Genomic DNA, 21,590 nt, shown 5'->3' on the forward strand with positions numbered 1-21,590 from the left:
TTGGTTAATGAATTGAGTCTTTTTCATAAAATCCTTTGGTTTAGTATAGTAAAAATTGAACTTACTTAATATTTCAGTAAGATTTTCTGAAATATATATTTAAATAAAGTAGAAGAGCCCCTCACTGTGTCTCACATACAGACAATCTATTTCCAAATAGAAGCTACTGCTAAAAATTCACTTTATTTAGGTATTCTTGTTATTTCTAAATTTGTGGGCAATAGACATATTCAAAATTCAATTATGGCCAAGAGAACAGCCCCCTGCAGCATCAGTGAAAACCAGAGCCACAAGCTCACCCTACACCAATTGGGAACAGGTAAAGCCCCATCTCTGGACTGTGCAGTCCAGGTCCCTAGATCCTAGGCCCTGGGGGGAACACCCTGTGCCCTTCCCCCAAGCCATTGGAGCCCCAGGGACTAGCCAGCTCCCCCTTCCCCCACCTCCTTGCCAAGAAAACATACCCTTGTGACACCAGTGAAAAATAGATAAGCCCACCCTGCACCAACTGGGAACAGAAAACAGGTCCCATCCTGCAACCCATTGGGAATAGCTGCTCCTTGAGACAGAGGCCACTGGTGCCCATTGATCTAAGTTCTGCTTCCTGAGACACAAAATCCATCTGCACAGATTGGTCCAAGAGCCTGGATTAGACCAAGACCTCCCATTAGACCAAAAGTATCAGTTGAACCAAAAGAGTCTCCCTCAGAAACAGACAGCACTTGCATGGAATGCAGGAAGGGATGGGTAGACACCAGTGCAAAAATACAGTTAACAACATAAAGGCCAATATGGCACCATTAGAACCTATTGATGGTACATCAGCAAGACCTGAACATCCCAAAGCAGAAGAAGTAGAAGAAATAGAACTTTAAAGTGGCTTTAAGAAGATAATAGAGTCCTTTAAAGATGAAATGAAAACCACCCTTAAAGAATTTGAAGAAAAGACAAACAAACAATTGGAAGAAATCAGTAAATCCCCTTAAGAAAGTCAAGAAAAAGCAATTAAACTGGTGAATGAAAAAGTCCAAGATTTGAAAACTGAAATAGAGGCAATAAAGAAGACACAAACTGAGGGAAGGCTGGAAATGGAATATCTAAGTAAACAAACAGGAACTACAGATGCAAGTATAGCTAACAGAATGCAAGAGATGGAAGAGAGAATCTCTGGCATTGAAGATACAATAGAGGAAATAGATTCATCAATCAAAGAAAACACTAAAGTAAAAAAGTCTTAACATAAAACTTCCAGAAAATCTTGAACACCATGAAAAGATCAAACCTAAGAATAACAGGGATAGAAGAAGGAGAAGAACACTAACTCAAAGGCATAGAAAATTTATTCAACAATATCATAGAAGAAAACTTTCCCAACTTAAAGAGGGAAATGCCTATGAAGGTACAAGAAGCTTACAGAACACCAAATAGACTGGATCTTAAAAAAAAATCCCTTGCCGCATCAAACAACTAAACATACATAATAAAGAAAAATATTAAGAGCTGCAAAGGAAAAAGACCAAGTAACATATAAAGTCAGGCCCATAATAATAACACCTGTCTTCTCAATGGAGACTCTGAAAGCCAGAAGGTCCTGGACAGACCTTAGGCACACACTAAGAGACCATGAATGCCAACCCAAACTATTATATCCAGCAAAACTCTCAATCACTAGAGGTGGAGCAAACAAAATATTCCATGATAAAACCAGATTTAAACAATACCTATCCACATATCCAGTCCTACAGAAAGCACTAGAAGGAAAAATCCAACCTAAGGAAGTTAGATGCAACCATGAAAATACAGCCAATAGATAATCACACACCAAAAAATACCAAAAAAGAGAAACACACAACAATTACCAACAAAAAAACCCAGGAATTAACAATTACTGTTATTAATATACATTAATATCAGTGGTCTCAATTTACCTATAAAAAGACACAGGCTGACAGAAAGGATACAAAAACAGGATCCATTCTTCTGCTGCATACAAGAAACATACCTCAACATTAAAGACAAACACTACCTCAGAGTAAAAGGCTGGGAAAAGACTTTCCAATTAAATGGACTTAAGAAGCAAGCTGGTGTAGCTATTCTAATATCCAGGAAAATAGACTTCAAACTAAAATCAATTGAAAGAGATCAGCAAGGACATTACATACTTATCACAGGGAAAATCAAGCAAGCTGAAGTCTTTATTCTGAAATTTATGCCCCAAATACAAGAACAACCACATCTGTAAAAGAAACATTACTAAGGGTTAAATTGCACATCAAGCCCCACACATTAATAGTGGGAGCTTTCAACATCCCAACGTACCATTGGGTGAATTTGCCAGACTGAAAATTAACAGAGAAATAAGGGACCTAGCAGAAGTTATGACTCAAGTGGACTTAATAGATAAATACAGAACATTTCACTGAATCACAAAAGAATATACCTTCTTCTCAGCACCCCATGGAATCTTCTCTATAATCAACCACATGCTTGATCACAAAGCAAACCTCAATTAATTAAAAAAAAATTGGAATAGCCTCTTGTATCATATTGGACCACCATGGCTCAAAGTTTGATTTCAACAACTACAAAATTTACAGAAAGCCTCATGGAAACTTGACAGTGTGCAAATGAATCACCAATGAGTCAAGGAAGAAATAAAGAAAGAAATTAAGATTTCCTAGAAGTCAATGAAAATGAAAGTACTTCATACCCAAACTTATGGAACACTATGAAAGCATGGCTAAGAGGAAAATTCATAGCACTAAATACCGACATAAAGAAGATGGATAAATCGAACCCTCATGACTTAACAGCACAGCTGGAAGCTCTAGAAAAAAAAGAAGCAAACCTCACCCAGAAGGCATCGATGCCAGGAAATAATCAAATTGAGGGCTAAAACCAATGACATAGAAACAAAGAGAACGATACAAGCAATAAATAAAACAAAGAGTTGGTTCTTTGAAAAAAATCAAAAAGATAGATAAGCCCTTATCCAAATTAACCAAAAGGCAGAGAGAGAGAGTGAGAGAGAGAGAGAGAGCATCCAAATCAACAAAATCAGAAATGAAAACGGAGACATAACAACAGACAATGAGGAAATCCAGAGAATTATCAGGTCATACTTCAAAAACCTGTACTCCACAAAATTGGAAAATCTGAAAGAAATGGAAATAGGTACCATATACCAAAGTTAAATCAAGACAATTTAAATGGGCCAATAACCCCTAAGGAAATAGAAACAGTCATTAAAAGTCTCCAACCAAACACAGTCCAGGACCAGATAGTTTCAGCACAGAATTCTACCAGAATTTCAAAGAAGGGCTAATTCCAATATTCTTCAAATTGGTATATATAATAGAAACAGAAGGAACATTACCAATCACTTTTTATGAGGCTACAGTTGCCCTGAAACCCAAACCATACAAAGATGCAACAAAGAAAGAGAATTACAGACCAATCTCCCTCATGAACATTGATGCAAAAATACTGAATATAATATTGGCAAACCAAATCCAAGAACACATTAAAACAATTATTCACCATGACCAAGTAGGCTTCACCCCAGGGATGCAAGGAGGATTCAACATACAAAACTCTGTCCATGTAATACACCACATAAACAAACTGAAAGAAGAAAACCATATGATTACCTCAGATGCCAAAAAAGCCTTTGACAAAATCTAACACCCCTTCATGATAAAGGTCTTGAAGAGATCAGGAATACAAGTGACACACCTAAACATAATAAAGGCATTTTACAAGCTGACCTCCAACATCGAATTAAATGGAGAGAACTCAAAGTGATTGCACTAAAATCAGGAACAAGACAAAGTTGTTCACTCTCCCCATATTTATTCACTATAGTACTTGAAGTTCTAGCTATAGTAAAAGGACAACAAAAGGAGATCAAACGGATAGAAATTGGAAAGGAAGAAGTCAAATTTTCACTATTTGCAGATGATATGATAGTGTACATAAGCGACCCCAAAAATTCTACCAGGGAATTCCTACAGCTGATAAACTTTTTCAGTAATGTGGCAGGATACATGATTAACTCAAATATATCTGAAAGAATACTAAGCAGCCATACTATGAACTATCTATCTAAAAATATCTATAATACATGTTACTTTGGGTATAACTATACAAATGCAGTTTAAATGGAAAATCTACAACCATCACTTTAATAAAATAGGCTAATGTTTAACAAAAATATCATTATACCCACATATAAATATAGTTTCTCCCTCACCAAAGAAAAAATTCTTTGCAACAATTTATGGGAGAAAACCATAACCAATCAATGGCAGAATTCTGTAGCCTAGTCATGTCTGACACATCTACAAAACAATTCCCACGTCTAAGGCTCAGAGAACATGCAGAAGAGGGGGGCTAAAAGACTGTAAAAGGCAGAGGATCAGAGTTTTTTCTCTGAGACTGTGTATCCCAATATCAGGAGCTACACTCTTAAGTCTTACCAATGTGATGCATAAACATAAACTGAACAAGGAAAATGCTAATAGACATTATGAAGTAGTTCAAGAAGAGATTTTAAGGCCTAAACCTCACACAAAAAATCTACATTGAATGAGTAAAGGCTGAAAGTGGGAAAAATAGTCTTCCCTTGGAAAAAGTACACATATCAGTTATCCAATACCAAATGGTCAGCACTGAAAACATACATACAAATAACATTATAAAGACTGAACAAGTTATATAGAGAGTATGTACACATACATATATGCCTGTAATAACACGTAATGAAGAAGAGGCCATAGATTTGAAAAAGCCAGGAAAGCTGTTTGTGAAAATTTAGATGAAGAAATGTAAGGCAGAAAATGATGTAACTATATTATAACTTCAAAAAAAGAGAAAAAGTGTTCAGTTGTTTAAAAAATGAAATTTGCAGAAAATTGGATAAAACTAGAAGAAAATATTGAATGAACTAACCTAGACCCATTATATAAACCTTGAACATTCTCTCTCTTCTGATATTTCTAGCTCCTAATCTGAGCACATATATGCCTCTATATGAAGGCTTTTGCTTTGTCTTAGTGTATATTGTTTTGTCCTGTTGGAATGTTTAACTCTTATAGGCACAATCTTTTCTGAAGAAGAAGTGAAGGGAGTAGATCTGAGGGAGAGGATAGGTTGGGATGAGCTGGGAGCAGTGGAGAGAGGGGAAACTGTGGTCTGGATATATTGTATGAGAGAGGACTTCATTTTCAATAAAAACAAAGATAATAAAGAGCAAAAATAAAAAATACAGCAAATAGAACAATATATTGCTCTTTCTGCTATTCATTTTAAAGAAAGCAAGAATCTATATTTTTATATTTAGTGATATATAAGATTCCAAAGGAGCAAAGATACCATGCATCTTATACAAGTGTGAACCACACAAAATATCAGCATGACAAAATAACCTGAAAGCTGCAATAGAGGCATGTAGATCATGCTGATAGCCAACAATTGTCTACTTAGACTTAACATCTGATCCACAAGAGGTAAACCATAACTGGTAATGTAAACCTAAATACTACCTATGGCTAACGAACCTATGAATGTTGGAAGGGCACCTACAAGCCTCATTTTACTAAATCAGTATAATGCCTAACTGTACTCTAAATCTTTGTTGCTTTCACCAAAGAAATGAAAGCAATCAACCCTTATGAAGGAAATAGACAGAGACCACTACAGAAAACCACAACCAACAGAAAGGAAGAGTTTTGTATCCCTGTCTCAAGGTTACATCTACAATACAACTCCTTAACCTAAAACTCAGGGTCCATTGTAGAGGAGGGGATGGTAACATTCTAAGGACCAGAGGAACAGGTAGTTTGTGTTTGGTTGTGTCTCCAGCAATGAGCCACACCATTGGATGACATAGCAGTTTAAGATGTTCAATAAAGACACATCGAGAAAGGAAAAACCCGCTAAACAGGTCACAGTGTGTTTAAAAAAAACCTGTGAAGGGTTCCAAAGAAAAAAAAATGGGTTTAGACAGTCAAAGGAAAAATAGTTCATAAATAATAAAATAAGTCTTTAAAAGAAAAGAATATAAAACCAAAAGCCATGTACAGAGAGAAAATATACAGAGATTCTGGATCCTATGTAGTTGTTGACTTTAAATTTTTTATTGCTGAGGCGTGAACAATAGCTGCTGAGAGACATTGGATTATGGAAACTGCAAAACTGAACCAAATTTTATATTTTATAAATGTGTTACCTTCAAAATTGAAGTAAAAAATATGTTGCATTGGGGAAGAGGTTATGCTTTTGTTTCCACAGAAAACAAAAGGCTGTAGATTCATTGAAGATTGATAGAGATTACGTTTCATCAGGGGACACTCTTTGAAAATCCTAGTTACAGACATAAGGAAATAAACTTAAAAAACCCAACACACTGATGTATAATTTACCTGCTCAAATATAAAACAAAAAATATTTTTTGCCTGCTTTGTACACACTGCACATTTTATACTTTTGTTGATGTAGATATATATGTTACCTTTGAAAATTTGTGTGTTTTCAGAACAACGGGATCTTGAAATGAAAATGGGTGATCCAGGTGATCCAACCTTTCATAATACCTCTCTTGCAGTTTCCTCAGAGTTCTGCATCCAGAACAGCTTCAAGGCTGCTGGCTGTGATTGTCCAGACTCATAGACTATTCTAACTAGGACTTGAGCATTATCCTAATTTTCTCAGGCTACTCCAAAGAGGCCATCACCCTCAGACAACAGGATGCAGTATAGAGAATATGATGCCAATATTCCCAAGAGGCAGGGTAGGTGGCTTTTGGCCATTTAATCGGTTTTGGACCATTTGGGGGGTTAGTTACATATTGCTGCTGGACATGGCCAGGGAAAAAGCTACACAAAGGTGATTAGATTCAGGAATCTCTTTCTAAAGGTGAAGAGGGAATATAGTATAGAAATCATGGGATAAAAGGATAGATTGTTGAGTCTACTTTTGAAAATGTCTAGTCTCAAATATTTCACATTGTTATGAATTTTTGTATATTAATATAAATTTAAGGTTGTTTTTCTTATACTGTATCTATACTTTATGTTTCTACTATATTGTTTAAGATATTTTTGTTTATTGATATGAATTAATATTATGTTTTTATACTGTATATATGTTTCTATTCTTGTATTGTACATATGCAGCTCATTTGTAATAGTAATGTAAAGTTTTCATCCTTGAAAGATATTTAGCATAATAAAGTAATATGGGATAATAATACTCCATAAAAATCATGTCTGCTCCTGTCGGCATCAATTTACTGCAGAAAAGGATAATGGATATTGAAGAACCTCCATATGGAGTTTGCTTTCTTTGTGGCAAAGCTAGCCATTTGGATAAGAAACTGCCTTTGCCTCAACTGCTGACAGTGCACTGTCCAAACTGGATAAGTTGTATGCAAAGGAAAATGTCTGCCAAACTTTATCAAGACAAGGAAGGAGAATCCTCCAAAATTCCTGCTTTACAGAAAAGTCTGTGACATATGCTAGGCCTGTAGGCCAAAGATGAATTACCCAATTTTACAGAGGAAACTTGGGTGACTGACTAGGCAGCCAGTTGTTTCTGTCATTTCTCTTAGTTTTGGAAGTTGATTTCTCTACACTGCCTGTTTAGTCAATTAGTATTCTATCCTTCTTGAGTCTTTTATACAGAGAGTTATAGTTTTACAATTTCCTTTGTTACTAAATTCAGAAAAGAAACTTACATAAGAGGCATAAAGTTTATAAGGTTGAGAAACACAAAAGCTTAAACTGTTTTTCCAAAAAGATGTTTTAAGGTCTAAAAAGATATATTTAGGATGGTAACACAGGTTATGACAAAACGGTTTAGGTATAAAACTGGACTAAGATAGGACAGAAAATTGAGTATTTTCTCTAAATTTGACAAATACAAAAGAACAGGAAATTGTGAATATAATTCTTACTTGATATTGTTCTTATTGTATATAATCTTACTGTGTTAGAGTTAAAACCTTTTTTTTATTTAGAAAAAGTGGGAGGGGATATTGTGGAATATTCTTTTACACTGTGTGAAGGTTTGATAAAAAGCTAAATGGCCAATAGCTAGCAAGAGTTAGAGCAGGGATTTCTATACAGAGAGAGTGCTGGGAATAAGAAAGGCAGGGTCACCAGCCAGATGGAGAGAAAGCAGGATGGACATTACAGAGTAAAGATAATCAAGCCACATAAAATAAATTAGATTAAAAGACATGGGTTAATTTAAGTTATAGGAGCTGTTGCGGGGGGGCCAAGTCTAAGCAGTAGGCTGCTCTTTATAATTAATAATAAGTCTCTGTGACACTCTTCCCTATGAATGAACACAACAATTGATTATTAAATGATTATTTACTAATGATCAGGCCTAAAATGTAATTTCAAGTAAAATATACATACTGAGCAGATTGTACTTGTGGGTGTGTTTGTGTGTGTCACTTTGTGTTTATAAACACATATATATGCAACAAAAATTAATGACCATACAGGCCATGAATGAATTTGAATAAAATCAATGAAAATGAAAAGGGAAGAAATGATGTAATTATATCATAATCTCAAAAAGTAAATAATAAAAATATTATGAATAATATTTCTTTATTTATATTTGCAGCCAAGAAGTGTAAATAGAAATTATATTGGAAAAATATAATCAACTGGTTACTGTCTTAATGAGTATGCTACTGCAGTTAAGAGACACCATGGCAACACTTATAAAGGAAAAAAATTAATTGGCATTGGCTTACATTACAATCTCAGAGGTTTAGTTCATGTACAGAATGGCAGGTAGCATGGCAACATGGAGGCAAGCATGACATTGAAGAAGTTACTGGGAGTTCCACATTGAAACCCATAGATAGCAGGATGAGAGAGAGAGACAGAGAGCCTCTGGGCCGAGAGAGAGAGAGAGAGAGAGAGAGAGAGAGAGAGAGAGAGAGAGAGAGAGAGAGAGAGAGAGAGAGAGAGAGGAGAGAGCCTCTGGGCCTGGCTTGGTCTTCTGAAATGACAGAGCCTATACCCAATAACATTTCTCCTCCAAGAAGGCGACACCTGTTCCAAAAAGGCCACACCTCCTAATTCCTGTCAAACAGGGCTACTCACTAATGACCACGCATTTAATATATGAGCCCGTAGAGGATATGGCTGTTCAAACTACCACAGTTTCTTTGTTGTACTTTGTTGTCCTGTATTTTCTATTTAAAACAAGATTAAATGGCTCTAAGTTACTGTAGTTAAATAGGAATCAATTTTAATCAATTAAAAAAAAAACTCTCATACAAGAACCAAGGCTGGACCATAAAAGAAATTGCCATCAACACATAATAATCAAACAGTAAGTGTACAGAAAAATGAAGGATTATTGAAAGCTGTAAGGGGAAAAGACTAATAATATACAAATTCAGGCCCATTAGAATAACACCTGTCCTCTACAGGGAGACTCTAAAACCCAGAAGGGCCTAAATAGATGCAATACAAACATTAAGAGACACAGACCACTATACCCAGGAGTCCTTTCAATCAGAAAAAAGGTAGAAATACAAAAATCCATGATAAAATCAAACGTAAGCAATATTTATCTATACCTTCAACTCTACAGAGGGCAATAGAAGGAAAACTTCAGTCTGAAGAGGTTAACCACACCTAAGGTGAAAAGGGGAATAAATATCACCAGAGAGACAAATCAAAATTTGGAGAAAAATCCACACTACTATAACAAAATAGCAGGAATCAATAACCATTGTTCATGGAAAACTCAACTAGAATAGTTTCAATTCTCCAATAAAAGGACACAGATTAACAGAATGGATTAGAAAACGAGATCCATCCTTCTTTATTTATTAAAAATGCTTTACCATCAAGGATAGATATCACTACTGGATAAAAGGACAGAAAGACATTACCAATGATTACAGCTGTAACAATGACACTACGTTGTTCAAAGAGCTAAGTCACTTAGATGTATGATTTGCCCCTTAAAAGGTTTTTCTTCTCATTCTTTTTTTGAGTTTGAAAAATTACTTTCTGTCTTGTTGGAAAATAATGTAAATGTTAAGAAATCTTTAGGTTTTTGCCAAGTTAGGTATTTGCTAATGGTAGCCCAATGGAAAGTTTGCTTACTAGTTCTTATGAATATAAGTTTATAAAATAGATCTATAAAATTCCTTTAAGACATGTAGTGAGAATATAAACTTGTATGGTAGTCCCATCGAATTTGTTTAAGAACATAAACTTGTATGAATATAAGAAGTACATTTGCTAAGATAGTCCTGTATTGTTTCCTTAAGAATATAAACTTGTAAGAATATAAATAAGTGTATGTTGAATGTGAGTTTGTAAAAAAGTGTCAATGTTGAATGTGAGTCTATGCTTAATGTATATGGTGAAGAAGCCTGGGACACAGAAAACAGCATCCATAACAGACTGTTGGCTGTCAGTCTGAGTGGTTTCTGAAACTTCAGAAGCTGCTAAGAATGGCAGATGCCAGAGCCAACACAACAGCCATGGTCAGGCATCCACAGCTGAAACCTGCAGATCATCAACACAGTATGGAAAAACATAGCAGCAAAAACATTGAAGTTTCTATTTGATAGCTAAAAGAAAGTCTCTTTAGAGAGGACTTTCTACAACCAGCTCTCATGGAACTAATAGCTTTCACCCTGAAGGAAAAACTGCCATAAAATGCTGCTGTAACTAAAAGTGTCTCTGGCCTGAGAATGAAATTAGCAGAGATGCTTGTTTGAACTAAAATTGTTAACTGCAAAATGTTTTTGACTGTAAAATGTTTCTTCATATTTGGAAGTGGAATTCTAGTACCAGAATTTATTTGAACTTTTTGAACTTACAAAAAAAATGAAATAAAACTATAAGAAGGTTTTGGTTATGAGTTTCTTCATATTTGGAAGGCTGGTACCATAATGTATTATTTGAATTTTTGGACTTAAGAAATGAGTTGGACAGTAATGATTTCATTACAATGGGACAGTTTGAATTTACTTATGCATATAGACTGTATCCATGGTGGTGACTTAGGAACAGTTTTATGGAATTATTTGTGTTAAAAAAGGAACTGCTAAAATGGAGAAATTTATTATTATTATTATTATTATTACTATTATTATTATTATTATTATTTCTAATTTTACCTAGGCTCAAGATTCAGTTTCGTGTATGCACATATGCTTTACTAACTGTGGTGATTCATGAATTGTTTTGTGTTAAAATGGAACTGTTTAGGTAAAAATGAAACTGCTTAAAAATGGAGAAGTTTAGGTTTTTTGTTTTTTCTAAAAAATTATAAAGAAAAAGGGGAGTGTTAATATTCCTCAGTGTATTAAATTTAAAAACATTTTAGTGTTACCTGAGTGAATTAATGTTATGTTTTGTATAGTTCTATTAAGAAATTGTTTTTGTATATAGGTTTATAAGAAACTTGTAACCAACACCCCTAAACAATGAAAATTATCCCAGACCCAAAACCCATTAAAAGAACCAAAAAACCACCCGCCCCACACCACTTCTTTGCAATGTGGGTGTCATATTTTTAAAATTGTTTCCTGTTGGGTATGGGCGAAGTTATCTTTATCCTGAAAGAAAAATTTTAGGTTAATTGTCAAATTTTAGGAAAGGTAACTATATCCTTCATTATTATCCAGTTCGTGTGTATTGCCAAAGTTTAGGGTTTATCTCAAGTCCTTATTCAAGTAGTCTGTGAGACTGGATCATCTTAGCTAGTCATCTTAAAATTGTTCTGAGCACCTTGTAGTTCAAAGTTGATCTGTAGATGATGTTTGTCAGTTTAGTGATATTATTATTGTCCACGTGGAATTGTTGTTGTTGTTGTTGTTGTGGGGCCCCATCTTCTTTCCGGAGACTTCAGTTGATGTTAGGCCTGGCCGTGATTTTTTGTAGAAAACTGATAAGAGACTCGAACACAAAGACATATATATGTAGCTAATTGAAGCCTTTTTTTTAGAATTAGTTAGTACTCTATATGACCATTTATATCTTAACCAAGTTTAAAATGTATATATATATTAATCTTGTAAATTTTGATATAAAATTTATACTTTAAGAAAAGTTTAAAGAATCAGAATAGAATCAAAGAGTTGAGATTAGTAATAGAATAGTCCCTTAATTAATTTGGCTTTTGTCCTGTCCCGTAGCAGAAAATGGCTCTTTCTGGCATGATACAGGGAGTTTGTATTTTTTTTTAACAACATGTTTGAGTTTAAAGAAGGAAAGAGCCATTCTCCAACTCCAAAGTCAGCTTTAAATTTTAATTGAACTGGGACTATTAGAAAACCAATAGTGTTAAATCTTTAGAGAAAAGCAGAAACAAACATTTAAGAAGACATAAAATTTTTTAGATAATATATACCCATATGTCATATACTCCTATATACTCTGTTTTTTGGGATAGATGATTTGTCCCTTTTTTTTAGTTGTCTCATTTGTCTTGTGTCCTTTAGATTCTTTAACCTTTATTTTCCTAAAAGACAAAAACAAAAACCTTCCCCCAAGACTAATTTTGGGGATGTTCCTTTTTGGCAAGTTATTATCTGATTAAATGAAAAGACGTGTGTTACAGGTACAAGTTAGTTTAAATTGGATGTTCATGTTGGTTGATGAACTATCACCTCCTCTAATTAAGAGGTTTTTTTTTGTTTAAATCGAACCTTTATCAATTTTGATGGTATCTACAGCTTATCTTCTCCTGTAGAAATAAAAGTAAAACCTCGTCTCTAACGTAATACATACCCTGGCTTCCATTTTGAGGTCAGTACATCCTTAAAGTATATAGGCTGATTTAATTTTGTAGTTTTTTTTATTACCCAATGTCTCTCTGTAGCTGTTGTTCCTTTCTCATTGGCATTTAGAAAATTCAAAGTTAATAGAGCATTATGTAGTCTATTTTTGGGGGTTTTTGTTACTCCTTTCTGTTTATTTAGCATATCCTTTAGAGTTTTGTTTGATCTTTCTATAACTGCTTGACCTGTAGGATTATGTGGTATACCTGTAATATGCTTTATTTTGTAATAATCAAAAAACTGTTTCATTTTAACAGAGACATATGATGGAGCATTGTCCGTTTTGATTTGTGTAGGTATACCCATGATGGCCATAACTTTTAGCAAATGAGTGATTACAGAATCAGCTTTTTTAGAACTCAGAGCAGTTGCCCATTGAAATCCTGAATAAGTATCAATGGTGTGGTGTACATATTTCAATTTTTTAAATTCTGTAAAGTGAAACACATTCATCTGCCAGATTTTATTTTTTTGAGTACCCTTTGGGTTACATCCTGCTGGTAATGGCGTTTGATTATAGAAGGAACAAGTAGGACATTTTTTTACTATTTTTTTGGCTTGTTGCCAGGTTATGGAAAAATCTTTTTTTAAACCTTTACTATTGACATGATGTTTTTTATGAAATTCTGAGGCCTCCAGCACATTTCCTATCAATAATTTATCAATCTCGTCATTGTCTTGTGCTAAAGGGCCTGGCAGACCAGTATGAGATCGAATGTGAGTTATATATAAAGGATGACTCCTTTTTTTGATTGTATCTTGTAATTGAATAAATAGTGAAGTTAATTCTGAAGCATCAGGGATAAATTCTGTAGTCTCAATATGTAATACCACTCTTTCAGCATACTGAGAGTCAGTTACTATGTTGAGAGGTTCTGAAAAATCCATTAATACCAACAGAATAGCATACAATTCTGATTTTTGTACTGAATTATAAGGACTTTGTACCACTTTACTTAAATTTTTTGATTTGTAACCTGCCTTTCCTTGTTTGTTGGCATCTGTATAAAATGTACAAACTCCAGGTATGGGTTTTTGCCGTACAATTGGAGGCAAGATCCAATCAGCTCTCTTAATAAGATCTATTCTATTGCTTTTGGGATATTTGCTGTTAATTTCTCCCAAAAAATTATTGTAAGCTCTTTGCCAAGGTTCACTTTTTGTCCATAATTTTTCAATGTCCTCCTTAGTTAAAGGTACAACAATTTCTATTGGGTCTATTCCTGCTAACTGACGAAGTCTTAATTTTTTTTTCTAAATCAAGTCAGAGATTTTTTTTCCGTAAGTTTTTAATTTTTTATTTGGTTTATTTGGTAAAAATATCCATTCCAATATAATATCTTTCCTCTGTATTAATATTCCAGTAGGGGAATGCCTAGAAGGTAAAATAACCAAAATGCAATCCAGCTTTGGATCACTATGATCCACGTGTCCTTTATGTACTTTTTTTTCTACCAAGGCCAATTTTTTCTCAGCTTTAGGTGATAATTCTCTTGGACTGTTTAAATCCTTGTCACCTTCTAAGGTTTTGAACAAATTAGTCAGTTCATCATTTTTTACCCCAACAATAGTTTGTAGATGAGAAATATCTCTAAATAATCTTTGAAAGTCATTAAGAGTCTGTAGTCTATCTCTCCTAATTTGCACCTTTTGGGGTCTAATTTTTTGTAGCTCTATTTTATATCCTAAATAATTAATAGAATCTCCTCTTTGTATTTTTTAGGAGCAATTTGTAATCCCCAGCAAGGCAAAATTTTTTTTTTACTTTTTAAACTTTTTTTAAAGTATCTGCATTTGAGTCAGCTAGTAAAATATCATCTATATAATGATAAATTATAGATTTAGGAAATTTTTTATGTATCACTTTCAATGGCTGTTGTACAAAATATTGACACAGAGTTGGGCTATTTCGGCCCAAGCAGTTTTTAATGGATTCTTGTCACGTTGGGCGCCAGATGTAGATGTAACCAATCGTATTATTAAAATAAGAAACACAGAGCCAATGTAAAAGAGAAAGCCGAGAGGTCAGAGCTCAGAGATAAAATCTTACCTCCTGCAGTGCTCCTAGCTTCTCCGAGAGAGAGCTACTTCCTGTTTGTCCGTGTTTAAATATTCTTTCTGTTCTGCCTTCTCATTGGTTGTAAACCCAACCACATGACTGCCTCATCACTGCCTGTAAGTACCGCCCTCCAGGTCTTAAAGGCATATGTCTCCAATACTGGCTGTATCCCTGAACACACAGAAATCTACTTAGCTCTTCTAACCACCATGCTCTTGCTATGGCTCTAATAGCTCTGACCCCAGGGCAACTTTATTTATTAACATAAAATTAAAATCACATTTCAGTACAAATAAAATATCACCACAAGTATTAATGAGTTTAGTGAGAATATTGCCTTTGAATGTATGTTTGTAGGAATTATAATGGTGTATAGTAATGTTCATGTTAGAATTATTATGTTAACCTATTGATATAATGCACCATGGTTTGTTGAAGTTAAGGAAGTATTTAAGTTTGATGTGAATACATCAGAAGTTTATTTTATGTTTGGTTAGCAAGAAATTCAGATGGTTCTATTAAGAGTTTGCTTTAAGATGTAAGATTGAGAGAATTGTAACTATGTTTAGCAATATTTATGTTAGAATTATGTTAACTTGTTAATGTTAATGATGACACTATGGGAGTTTTTAAGTCTGATACAGTTGCGTCAGGAGTTTTTCTTATTTAAAGGGCTTGATGCAGCGTAGACTGCTGTAGTCATCTTAGACCCATTTCAGAAAAGAAATGCCATCTTTGTCATCCTCTACTCCCATACTTGGAGGTATGACAGCTATGGAGATTCCTGTGAGCTCTTAATGGTTTTTTAGATATTAAGAAAGGGGGGACCTGTTGGAGCCCATTTTTAGGTTTCCTAGTGGCTTTACCCAGTAGGTCTGCATAGAGAGGATAATTAGACCATAGGCTTGAGTGCACGTATCTGAGATGGTGCGCACTTGACTGTACTGGTGGGAGGCCTTTTGCTCAACCCCTTGGCATTCCTTTAAATACCCTAGGGCAGAAATAATCAAGGCCCGATGGACTGGGATCCAGGCCCTATGAGGCTATCCTGCATTTCTCTCTGTTTCTCTCGCCTCTATCCTTCTAACTAATATTTCTTGCTGCTCCTACTCAAGAGTACTCTGGGGGAAATGTGGGGTGAGGGATGGCTCCCCACAGAGGGGCACTATTAGGAGGCATGGTTTTGTTGTTATGAGTGTGGCCTTATTGGAGGAAGTGTGTCACTGTGGAGGCAGGCTTTGAGTTCTCATACATGCCCACTCAGCGATTCAGACTGCTTCTTGTTGTTTCCAAGTCAAGATGTAGTGACTCTCAGCTCCTGCCGTAGCACCGTGTCTGCCTGCCTGTTGCCTTGCTTTTCACCATGATGATAAAGAAGTAAACCTCTGAACTGTAAGAGAGCCACAAAAATTAAATGTGTTCCTTCATAAGAGTAATAGAAACCCTAACCAAGACAGAGAGAATTTAATATTACAGCTATCAAGGAAAATAACACAAAAAATTCCTCTGTCAGTTAAAAATAGAGTATTCACTGTATACACTAAGTGAGTGATTCCACCATCATACATATGAAAACAACACATGACATGTGCTGGTCAAGGACACATCTCCATTCATGTTCACTGAAGCATAATTTAGAGTGCACACAATTAGAAATGACTTGATTGTCTTTCAACACATGAATGCAAGATATTGTATTATTTGATTTTTTTTATGCAGAGAAAACATTTTTCTTTGGTTTTGAGATTGTAATATAATCATGCCTGCTCTTACATCCATTTCCTCCCTCCAAATTTTCTCATACAGCCATTCATGGGCTCTTTGATTATCAGGAATTTTATCATCAGTAACTGTTGTTACATGCATCATGCATATATGTGTATGTATATACATATGTATTCCTACATATAAGTAGTATTCAACCTTTAAAGAAAGGCAATCCTATTATTTTGAACATATAGATAAATGCAGAGATTATGTTCAGTGACATGAGCTAGGCACAAAAAAAAAATCAAATGCTGTCTGATCTTATTCAAAACTGGATCCTAAAGTCAATCCCTGACATAATTTTGAATGGTGATTATGAGAGGCTGAATATCAGGGTGTTGAGGAATTATTTGTCAAAGAACACATTTCAGTGACAAAAGAGGGATAATTTAAAGAAATACTTTAAGCTGTGTGCAGAACTACTACTACTACTACTACTACTACTACTATTATACATTGTTGAATTGAAAAGTACTTTGTATATATTTTAAGGAATCCAATAATCAAAATTTTGTAAGGTTATACATAAGAGACATCCATCCATCTATTTATTTTTTGAATATAATTACTTGATTTCTCCTTCCATTTATGTACTCCAAAGTCCCCAGTGTAGTACTCATTGCTCCTTTGAAAATCCATGGCCTCTTTTTTCATAAATTGTTGCTACCTATCTAACATATATATATACATATATATACAAAATTTGATTTGTCTTATACTATATAATAATTATCCATAATATATAACAGTATATCAATGGTATTTCTAATGAATAGTATTACAGGAGAGAGGAAGAAGTGTATAAATCAAGTATGATTCTATTTCAATGTGAATTTTTACAAAATGTAGATGGGAAAGGAGGTACTAGAGTCCACTAAGAGCAGAACACAGATTACTGCTTGGGAACTGCTTAATATTTTGAATGGTTGAGGTGAGAAATTATCTGTACTTGTCTGGAATGTCCTTACTCCTTTCTCCATCTTCATAATTATTTCTACTAGGAGGAGAAAGGTGACCAGGAAGTCAAGAGAGATACAAGTTCACTGTGCTTCTGAATGGCAGACACTAGAAACTGGCATCACCACTTCACCCTCTTGTGAAATCATTGTATGGAATATTACAAGTGCGTGCTTTGTGGCAGCCACCTATGGCTTTTTCTCAGTGTTTATAATTTTTATCAGTGTCTTCCAAAACAGCAATCTAAATCAAACAATCTGGATTGATGACCCACAATTCAGTCTCTGGCTATGGTGCTCTTCAAAGCCACTGTGGACCATTATGAAATCATAGAGGTGGATGAAGAAGGAAAGAAACAAACATATTTTCCACCAGCATAGAGGATGCAGGTGCAGAGCCCCAGGACTAGGAGGTCCCCAGAGCACATGTGTGAGAGGGGAATAGAATCAAGAAAAGCCAGCCCATTCAGGGCCACTCTAGTGAGAAGGGCCTCTCTAGAGGAGAAGCTCAGCACTCTGACTTACCCTCAGTTGTCTGGACTTTGCTTCTGTCTGTGCCCTTGTCTTGCATGAGAACCATAGACTATGTGCAGCTTGAGAGCCTGATGCAACATTAGCAGCCAGCTGTAGCATACAGTCTTCTCTGATACTGTTGAGGTCTGAGCCTGTTCCATGACCTAAGCCAATCATCTCCTCCACAGCTCAGCCTAGTTGTAGGACATTGTCTCTGTGTGGTTCAGACCCTGACATGTCCCTTCCTTTGCTTTGTCTCTTCCTACTCCTGCAGTCTTTGTTTACATCAGGGGAAGTGACTCACCAGAGATGCTTTGATTACTGGAAGCCCAACACCTACATGAAGGCTGACATAATCCTAGGTGCATTTGTCCCCATTTACATCACAATAGAAGGATTCTACAAAAGCCATATATTTTTTGAGATCAAACCGGATATACTTGATAATTTTCGGTAAGTAATTGTGTGACTGTGCTAAGGGTTCTGGCTACATGACAGTGCGTGCTCCTCTGTGCACATTTAATTCCTTTGAGTATAATAAACTGTATACACAGAAATGTGAAACTCATTTGCAAACTTTCCTCCTTCCTTATGGATCTTACAGACCTTTGCTTTCCTCTTGTTTATTTTTTAGTCAGGTAGAGATCAAAGAGGGAAAACAACTTTTGTGTCTGCCCATTCTGTGAGTCCACAGACAGTCTTATATTGTTTTCACACATTGACTCCAACATGACAAGGAGAGGCTCCACCTTGTTCACATATATTTGAGAATCTAAATGACTCCTGTTGGAATGTCTCTTTCTTTCTACAGACCTGGATAGTTTCTGCTAAATCCCCATGTCCTTAGTACATGGTTTAGCATCTCCTCTCCCTCAGGTTCTTGCATTGGTCTCTTTAAAATATCTCAGAGTTTGGACACTGTGGTCATGTTTATTACCTATTAATTCCTTATTGATATTTTAATGCAGTGTTCTGAAATCACATCCTCATGCCTGATAGTCTGTCTTCTGCTTAGTCAGTTCTGGGGTCACTTTTCCCTGTGTTTTTATTAGAGGTTTTGTGTTTTTCATTTCCAACATTTCTATCTGTTCTCCCCCCTGGAAGAATCTCAGATTCCATTTAGGATTTGACTTTCTTGGTACTGAGTCTTTTATATATATATATATAATTGCTGTTGTTTTTGTCCCTCAGCCTTTGTTTTCCTGTACAGTGTTACATCTCGTCTCAATGCCCAGTTGGTTTTGCTTGCTTGTTTCTATTTTCTTTTAGGACATCATCTGTTTGCCTTTTGAACTACTCATCTGGCACTTGGTCTCTCTCAGTATCTTTGAGTTCATTTGTTGTTTTGTTATGATATTGTGGAGGATTTATTTGGCCTTGCTTTTTCATATTTCCTACTTTTTCTCTATTGTTGCTATTGTTAGTACCTTTGTTCATTTGAACATCAATTCTAGATTAAGATGGTCCTCTACTGAGAAGTATCTTCTTGAAGGTCCAATCCATGCACTGCTCTGTGAGCAGGAAACAGTCTTCCAGGCCTGTAGTCCTGGTAGTTCTGGTATTATGGAGTATGTGAAAAGAAAAATGCCAACATACATGCCTAATTTATTTAGCACTTAAAGTTCTCTTAGGAATGCTTTTACAGGATGGAAAGACTGTTTGTAGTTCAGTATCATGCTACAGCAGGAGGCAGATTGAGTCCCAAGGCCAGGAGAAGGAGAGAGTCTATCTTCAGGGATAGGCAGTAGAGAGGAAAGCTTGAACTATTAACTGACAGGGGCTTTTTTCGGGAGTCTGTTTGATCTGTCATAGGTGGATTCAAGTCACGATTCCTGAAGCTTACATTAATTTTTTTAAATTTACTCTCAGAGATAGAAGTTTTAGATATTGTCATGAACACTGTCTGTAATCGGTGCTTAAATCCTCATTGTATAAAAGAACAAAACCAGTGTTTGTGTACATCTGGCGTAGATTTGTACTTTATAGACTTAGTTAAAACTTGGGGACCCAAAGGATGGTTCTCAGTTACAAACATGAATATTTTTTCTTCTGGCCAAGTTTTATTTTCTCTCTTTCTCTCTCTCTCTCTCTCTCTCTCTCTCTCTCTCTCTCTCTCTCTCTCTCTCTCTCTCTCTCTCTCTCTCTCTTACATCTATGTTTAGTAAATTATGAAAGAAAATTAAAAATTTTGGCCTATGACTATAATAATAGTAGCCAGTGCTTTACCAAGGCTAGATTAATAGCTTATTAGAACTCCACATACTGCTAACATAAAACTCTGAAACTTAGAAATCTTTAAGTCTTATTTTCACATACCTTAAATCACTTCCTCAGACCTTTCCAACTTGTGTGTACATAACATATCCCTTCCTAAGGCCCTCAAACTTACATAAACTTTAATCCTTTTTTTTCTATCCAATCATTTACCAGAAGACATATGGCTGATTAATAGGAAGAATGATTGAAAAGCAAGCTCTTTTAATGAATGAATAGTAAAAAGTTTTTTTTTTCTTTTTGCTGAGTAATAGCATGATAGCTTCAGTTTGGTTTTCATTTAAACCAGTTTGTGAGGATATCTTTTTCAGTATGAAGCCTGTCAGCAAGATGACCCTGTCTGTGAGTCTGCCTTCTTCAGCAGATGACATACTATTTAAAAATAAACAAGACATAATTTTCACATATTATGTGGACTGATCATGCAGCTGTAGTCTTGTTGGGAGGAGCTGAGTAGGTCTGCTTGCTTCTGCTAAACTTATAAAACAACAACTTGTTAGCACCACCATCAGAAATCAGAGAGACAAATTTGAGTAGGAAGTATATCAAAACTACTCTTGTATCAGTTAAAATGACAGAGACTTACCTGATACCTAAGCATCCATCTGGAATTCTCCATGGTGGTCTCTATGACTCTGTTGGGAGCAGGGCTGTCACTTTTTGGGTGTCACACAAGACACTATTAAGACTTTGGTTGCCACACAGGGGAGCATCTACCTTCATACACCAGACTCATGAGTCTGAGAGATGTTTCTGTGAAGGAGGAACTAGAGAAAACTGACTTACCTTGGCTGGGCAGAGTAGGGCATCTAACTCAATAGTGTCCACATTTTGGCACAGACCTGGAGGTGGGTAAATTGTGTGCCAGGTATGAGCCCAGTTGTCCACATTAGCACAACTGCGGAAAGGTCAAGGTGGAGTATGTTCTTCCACCATATTTGTGAATAGTCTTAGAAGCTGATTCTAGAAGCTGGTATTTTTGTGTATCAGGGGAAGCATTTTTGTTAAATAGTACATTCCATATTCAGCAGATCTCTCTGAGGGACAATCATGTAATTTATTAACTATACCTGATTTTAAACAAACTTTACTTATTTTCAGTTACTTGTTTCGTGCTTGTCCTTGATAGCATGTACAGAAGACTATGGCTTGTCCCTCTGTAAATGAATTGCATTTATACTCAGCATTA

The 21,590-nt window shown here is 35.4% G+C and overlaps 1 protein-coding gene across 1 annotated transcript in view; it reads left to right on the forward strand.

Annotated features, from left to right (window-relative positions):
• The first annotated feature begins 17,863 nt into the window (after positions 1–17,863).
• The window catches only part of LOC102915719 (vomeronasal type-2 receptor 116-like), a 37,657-nt gene continuing 33,930 nt past the window's right edge, over positions 17,864–21,590 (forward strand). The window contains exons 1-2 of the mRNA XM_076560364.1: positions 17,864–18,004; positions 18,402–18,580. Coding sequence (XP_076416479.1) covers positions 17,999–18,004; positions 18,402–18,580 — 185 coding nt within the window. The 5' untranslated portion in view covers positions 17,864–17,998. The remainder of the gene's footprint in view (positions 18,005–18,401; positions 18,581–21,590) is intronic.

The sequence above is a fragment of the Peromyscus maniculatus genome, chromosome 23 (assembly GCF_049852395.1).
Source record: "Peromyscus maniculatus bairdii isolate BWxNUB_F1_BW_parent chromosome 23, HU_Pman_BW_mat_3.1, whole genome shotgun sequence".
NCBI classification, from domain to species: Eukaryota; Metazoa; Chordata; class Mammalia; order Rodentia; family Cricetidae; genus Peromyscus; species Peromyscus maniculatus.